The sequence below is a fragment of the Pteropus medius genome, unplaced genomic scaffold (assembly GCF_902729225.1).
Source record: "Pteropus medius unplaced genomic scaffold, Ma_sr-lr_union100, whole genome shotgun sequence".
NCBI lineage: Eukaryota > Metazoa > Chordata > Mammalia > Chiroptera > Pteropodidae > Pteropus > Pteropus medius.
Window position 1 is genome coordinate 48,306 of NW_024347160.1, and position 6,624 is coordinate 54,929.

General features: G+C 59.1%; 1 protein-coding gene across 1 annotated transcript in view; it reads right to left on the minus strand.

Moving 5' to 3' along the window:
- Nucleotides 1-3,772: 3,772 nt before the first annotated feature.
- PSMD13 (proteasome 26S subunit, non-ATPase 13) overlaps nucleotides 3,773-6,624 on the minus strand; it is an 11,553-nt gene continuing 8,701 nt past the window's right edge. The window contains exons 10-13 of the mRNA XM_039876953.1: nucleotides 5,630-5,692; nucleotides 5,003-5,083; nucleotides 4,712-4,828; nucleotides 3,773-4,190 (exon numbers count right to left, since the gene is read on the minus strand). Coding sequence (XP_039732887.1) covers nucleotides 4,095-4,190; nucleotides 4,712-4,828; nucleotides 5,003-5,083; nucleotides 5,630-5,692 — 357 coding nt within the window. The 3' untranslated portion in view covers nucleotides 3,773-4,094. The remainder of the gene's footprint in view (nucleotides 4,191-4,711; nucleotides 4,829-5,002; nucleotides 5,084-5,629; nucleotides 5,693-6,624) is intronic.

The window sequence follows — 6,624 nt, forward strand, 5'->3', positions numbered from 1 at the left end:
GGGCACGGGTGTCCCTGGTGACGGTAGGACCACAGCTGAGTCTTAGGGACCCACGTGGTCAGATGTCCAGCTGCTCCTCAGCTCCCGGGTTGACACCTATGCGGTCGTCTGTCAGGTGTGACTAGACTCCGTCTCCCTGCAGTCTACCGCAGGACCTGGCGTAAGACGAGAACGCCATCTTCGAACTCCCCGCCCACTCGTCCACCACTGACCAGAAGTCACCGACCAGACTCTGCTCTTGGCCCCAGAGGTTCCGTGTTGAGCACGACAAAGCGCTCGTCACGGGGCTTCTGCTCCAGCCACAAAAGCACAGTCACCAAGATGGACCTGGAGACGCGCCATCGGAACCGGGGCTTGAACGAGATGACACCAGGGGGAAGAGTGGGGCGGGCAGTGCGGGCAAAGCGCCGGTGCAGTGCAGCGGTGTCTTGGCTGAGGCTGCAGGGCAGGGAGCAGGTGGGGCCGAGGCAGGCCAGGTCGGACCCTCAGGCCGCAGACCTGGGGTGACTGGAGCCTGCTGGAGGCCGCAGTGACCTGCTTGCGCAGAAGGGGCTGTCCCAGCTGCCATGTGAGGACGAGTCCCCGTGGGGGCGGGGCCGTGAGCTGGACGTGTAGTGTGCACCAGAGGGAAAGCAGGGTGCTGCCCGGACACTTGGCCTGAGCAGCTGGGAGGGGAGAGGGTGGGGGCCGCGCCGCAGGGCCGCGGGTGGGGATAAAGGTCGAAGGTCAGCGTCAATGCACCCCAAATACTATGACTGATAAGCAGCAGCTGGGGAGTCAAGGCCGGATGAGGCCTGTGGAGGGTGAGTGCAGAGTGCAAAGGTCATGGGGCTCTGACAGGTCGTGCAGAGTCTGGAAGAGGCAGGAGGAAAACCAGGGGCTCAGCATCCAGCGACCACGTTGAGAACGGCCGGAGGAGACGCAAGGGACGTGACCTCGGGCCTCTGGCAGGAGAGTCTGGGGGCACAGATAGGCCTGCCGCTCTCCCGAGGACAGGGATGGGGTCCAATGGGGGTCTCGGCTGAACTCCTCAGGGAAACCAGCAGCCAGGGCTAAAACACTGGGGGCTGATGGCGTTCACAGAGGTGAAATAGGCCCCAGGAGCAGGAGAGCAAGTCTGCCGACGAATGTTCGCTGTGGGAAGGATGGAGAGCTCATCATCGGCACAAGCAGGAGAGGAGGGGCGCGCTCTGAGCTCCCACGGCCTGCGGACAGGTGACCCGGTGCATCCTGGCCTGGGTGCCTTTGTCCACACGTGTGGCCGGGGGCGGGACCTGCGTGCCGGCCGAGAACTAGCTCTTAGAAAGGACCCCCTGACCCGCTCTCACCTCCGTGCCTCCGAGGCGCACTTGTGAGGGTCGCCTGCCACTTAGGAGCAGAGGCTGCGCGTGACGGAGCCATGCGTGTGGACTCCGGGGTGGCGCACTCACCATGCACGAGCCGCGTCTGGGGCGGCAGGGCTGAGTAACCTGGCTGCTGCACCAGGCCAGAAAGAGACCAGCGGCTTGGCCTGGAAATCCAAGCTGGAGACTCCGTGGCAGCTGGACGGGGTGCTGCCAGCCAGCAGCCTGATGCCCCAGTTTGCTCTTGAATCGAGTGTCCTGGCCAGCATTCTCACGCCTGACTTCCCTGTCCTGCTCCTTCCCCGAGGCCCTTTGCATTGGGGAGGGCCTTTTCCAGGGAGGGCTACGCCCGCCTGCCCGCACTGGCCTGCCCGCACTGCGAGGGGCTCAAAGCCCCTCGGGTGCCACAGCAGGAGGACAGTGCCTAGAAGCTGTGGTCTGAGGCTGGTCCCAGTTCCAAGCAGGCATCTTTTCTGCCAAGCCTGGTGACAGGAGGGGACAGCTGCAGCTTCCCCTTGAGCTATAAAAAGCCCAATGCCCAACTGAGCAGAGGACACACTGAGCAGACACACAGAACCTCGCTGGACTCAGGTGGCTTGGCCCAACAACCATGAGCTTGGCCCCCGCTGGCAGGCTGCTGCGAGCCCCCCTGTGGGGATGGGTGGTCCCCAGGGCGCACATCCATGCCAAACCTGCCAAAACACCCACTGCTCCCTCGGTGAGTGTCTCCAAGGCAGCGGGGGGCTGGCCGCGGGACGGGAGGGGGCTGTCCCGAGATGGTCTCAGTATACAGGCTGGTACAGGGGGAGGGGACAGCCTCTCAGGACTGAAGCCTCTAGAAGTGACCTAGAGCTGGGTCTCAGTCCTACAGCTGGGACACTGTCCTAACTCCAGGAAGGGGGCCCCTATAGCCGCCTGTAGGCCAGGGTCCCAAAGCAGCCAGCAATCGGGGGGTGGGGCTCCGGATGCTCAGGCCCCCACCCCCGGCAAATGGTGGGTGCCAATGGCTGAGCGGGTAGGGCGCTCAGCGTAGACTGCAGCTTCACACACGTTCAAGGGGAAGAGGGGGCAGCTTTGGGGGTGAGCACAGGTGAAAAGTCTGTCCCCCCACACTGGGGCTACAGGACAGCAGACAGCTATCTCTCCCTTAAGCACAAACAACGAAGACCAAGGCCATCTACGCAAGGTAGCACAGCTGGAGGGAGCTCAGACCGGAGCCCTGCCTCAGGTCCCTGCTCTAGGCCACTGTCCTCCTAACTCGGGTTGAGGTCAAAGGAAGGTCAGGCCAACCCGGCAACTGACTCAGTGTCAGGAAACAGGAGGACCCGGCCCACGGTGAAGGTGAAATGTAGCTGGTTCTTCAGAACTGAGAACACAGGGTTCCAGGCGAGGGCCTCTGCTGCATGCACGCACACACACGCGCCTTCACACACGTTCGCACGCACGCAGGCAGTGCAGGGGGTGCCCCTCCTCCATCTTGGCTTCTGAACAGGACCGCCGTTGAGAGAGAAGGACTGTTTGTGAGCCACTCAGACTCTCAGTTGTCTGTGCCGCCTCAGCCCCAGACATGCACATCATGCACTGGGAAGGCGGTCAAGGTCGGTCAAGGTTGAGGGTGGCCTGGGAGGCTCAAGTGCAGGGGGTGGGGCTGTGATAAGAGCCCTGGCCCCACAGACTAGAACCGAGGCTGGAGGCCTGGCTGTCTTCCCTCAGGACGGCTGCGGTCACTGCTCACGTCCTCCACCTAACTCACCAGGTCTGGGGCAAGCAGGAGGGCACACACGGCTGAGCCCAGCATCCCACAGGAGCAGAGGGATGGGTAGCCCGTCTCTCTCTCAACCGCTGCCCTGGTCAGGGCCAAGTCTCACACTGCAGGACCCAAGAGGGGGCAGGTATCCAGCCTCTCTTAGCAACCCAGGACCGACTTCGTAACAGCCCGGTGAACTCATGTGTGCCTTCCTCACCACAGGAGCAGGCTGTGGGGCTCTCGGTGATCTTTATCAGCTTCCTGATTCCTGCAGGCTGGGTCCTGTCCCACCTAGAAAGCTACAAAAAGTCTGTGGCCTGAAGGCTGTGAGATCACCGCACTGCACCTGTCACCCCTGCCCGCACGGCAGGAGACTGCATTAAAGCTTCCCTCGAGCCCACGCACTTGCCTGGTGATTCTTCGCGCCGTGCATCCCCCTCCCCGGGCCCTCGCTCTGGCTCTGGCCAGGTCTCCGTGACAGGAGCAGCAGGGGTCAGACGCCTGGAAGAAGGAACAGTAAAAGCAGGCGCTGCTTCCTTGGTGCCCTGTGCGCGGCTTGGCCGCAGTCCCACGTGCAGGGACACCTTTTCTCACCCCACCAAGCCGTCCCCAGGTCCCACCTCCCGCCTTTCAACCTCTTCAGGCATAGGCGTGACCTGGAAGCTAAGTCAGGAAACCACCAGACGGGACAAAGCAAAGGCGTTTATTACAGAACTGAGCGCTCGTGCAGCAGCGGGATGGACAGAAACCAGCCTTAGAGCGGGTGTCCCCACACACGTGCTTGCCTCACCACCTAAGATGCGGTGACTCTTCCCCAGTGTAGGTGACAGGAGACACCCACCAAGGAGGCTTCTCCATGTGACCAGGCCCCCATCAATGACAGTCCTGTTTTCACAGCAAGAACAGTCCCTACTCCAAACAGAATCCCCGCCCCACCCCACCCCACTTAAATGAAGACCCAGCCGCCAGCTTCGTCAGCCAGGAGGCAGCTCCGCAGGCAGGCGCTAAGTGAGGATGTCGTGGGCCTGGTGCTCCACCAGCATCTCCATGCTCTTCACGTCGCTGCACCAGAAGCCCAGGCGGTCCCGCATGCCCGCGATCTGAGTGCAAACCGGGACCAAACGGGCGTTAGACACTCGGGACACAGGGCCGACGGGACAGCACTGATGAGGGCGGCAGAGCTGGGGCAGTGGGGTGTCCGAGCTGGGGCTGCCCCCAGCAACTCCTAGCACAAGGATGTTCTAAAGAACGGCACGTGAGAAAACAGGCAAGAGTAGAGAAAACCCACAAGCTTAAATTTCCAGCAAATGTGAATGAGATGAGTCTGAGCTCAAATCACGGAACTAGGAATGTATTTGATCAGAGTACCAATTTTCAGATTAAAGGGCATTATCAGCATGACCAGCACTGCTGTCGTCATAAGCGTTTAAATATAGGGTTCAAATCCCAGGCGCATTTAATCAGGTTCTTGGAAAAACCCTTAGACCCTACGGCAGTAATTCACTCTCCAAAACCTCTGTCTAACAAGGCTTTCTTCCTAAGTAGCTTCCAGCCAAAGGAAGCTAAGACGGGGCAGACAGGACCCGAATGCCACGAAGGCGAGCCACTCCGAAGGCCTCACCTGCTGCAGATCCAGCACGCGGGGCTGCACCCAGGTCATGTGGACCCGCCCGTCCACCTCGTCGATGCTCCCTTTCACCAGCCCCACCGAGAGCGCCTTCATCACCAGCAGCTCCACCTGTGCGCGGAGGGCTACCGTAAGACCCCGATACCGCCGCGCACCCATGGGCCCTGCTGGCCTCGATACACCCGGAAGCCAGAGGCCGTTTCTTTCTGTGGTTTTGAGTCTAGGGAACCCTCGTCCCCGGGGAGCAGCTGTGCTACAGTGACACCCAGAGCCAACGAACCTTACCTCGTTCACACTGATTTTAGCACTTTTGGCAATTTCTTCAAAAGTGAGTTGTCTGTGATTGGCAGGTCGTGTGAAAGTCATCTGAAAAAAGTTTTAAGTTTTTCTTAATAAAAATTGTCAGAACTGATTGATAAGAGTATTTTTTATCAATACCAGCTCTAAAAATATAGATATTAGTACCACACTAAAATTTTCTTAACGTTAGTCACATACCGAGAACAAGCTTCCAGTACTTAGCCGAAAGTAAGTACCCTAGCAGCTCCTACCAGTCATTATTTGTGTCCTGAACAAGGACTTGCAGCTGCGGACACCGCAGTGACCAGAAACACCAAGTCTCTTTTCTCAGAAATCTTATATTCCAGTGGGGAAGACAAGGGATTCCACAGCCAGTGGAGTGGCAGCCGCTTCAGCTCAGACGGTCAGGTGCCTCTCTGAGAGGTCGTCTGAGCCGAGACCGAAATACAAAACTGAAAAAGCACGTGGTGGCCGAGGAAAAGGGAGGTGGTGGAGAAGGGTTAGGACAGGAGCAATGCCACCAATTTGCTGTGTCCAGAGGCTGGGGAGCCTGCGGGGGCACAGGCTCATCTGCAGGGGCCCACACCACAAACCATCCCGGCGGTCGCTCACCTCCATGAGGCACAACAGCTGAATTTTCCTCAGAAGCTGGGCTTCGTTGGCCGCTAAGTCAGGCTACAAGGCAGAAGGACACTTGTTACCTGACCTGGGCGGTGAAACTTCTTCACAGCACCAGATGGCGTGAGAGGAAACTGGGCCGGTTCAAGCATCTCGCACTGCGGGCCCCGGGGATCGTGACTGGCTTTTAAAGAGTCACTTGAACTTTTCTTAGAAACTCATTCGAAAAGGGCCTGGCTGAACAGCCGTTTTCCAAGGCAAGGAGTTGACAAGGTATGTGTGACTGCCACAAACACTGGGGGTAGGACCATAGGGTGCAGGAATTTAGGGTGACTCTGGCACACGGCAAGGCAGGGAAGGGCACGGCCTGGGCTGAGCGGGTCCAGGTGCACGTGGGGCCTCTGAGGGACAGGCCCGAGCTCCAGGGACTTGCTCTGAAGTGAAGGGACTGGTCACTAACGTCGAGTGCAAAGCAGCGCTGCCAGGAGCACTGGGCCATGCGCCTCTGTGTGACGGGCACCATCTCCTGGCAGGTGGATCGAAAGGCTGCCTGCTGGGCACAGGACCAAACCCGGGGGGTGTGTCATGTGACTCAAACGGTTTGCATCTCCGGGCCAGACTAGCTGCCCGGCATGGGCGTTTCCCCTCAGGCCCGCTCCCCAAGCTTGGGCTCTTCCCCAAGTGGCCAGCTTCCTTCTGGAGTGGCACGTCTTTGCCTTTGAGATACTAACACGCAGGCTAGCTAGGTTTGGCAGGACCTTTCTGCCTCTTCAGAGTCCATCTACACCTACTCTGCTTCATCACATGTGAAGTCTACAAATTTATTTTGGATTTGGAGAAAATGTCAAGTTCCAAAAAATACAAAAACAGAAACATAATTTCATTTAAAAAAGAATAAACCTGTCAAAGCTCAAGTCCTCCCTAAGCCCCGCCTCCCCAGACCCCACACTAGCCCACCCTGACCACCCCCACTGCTGCACTCATCCCCT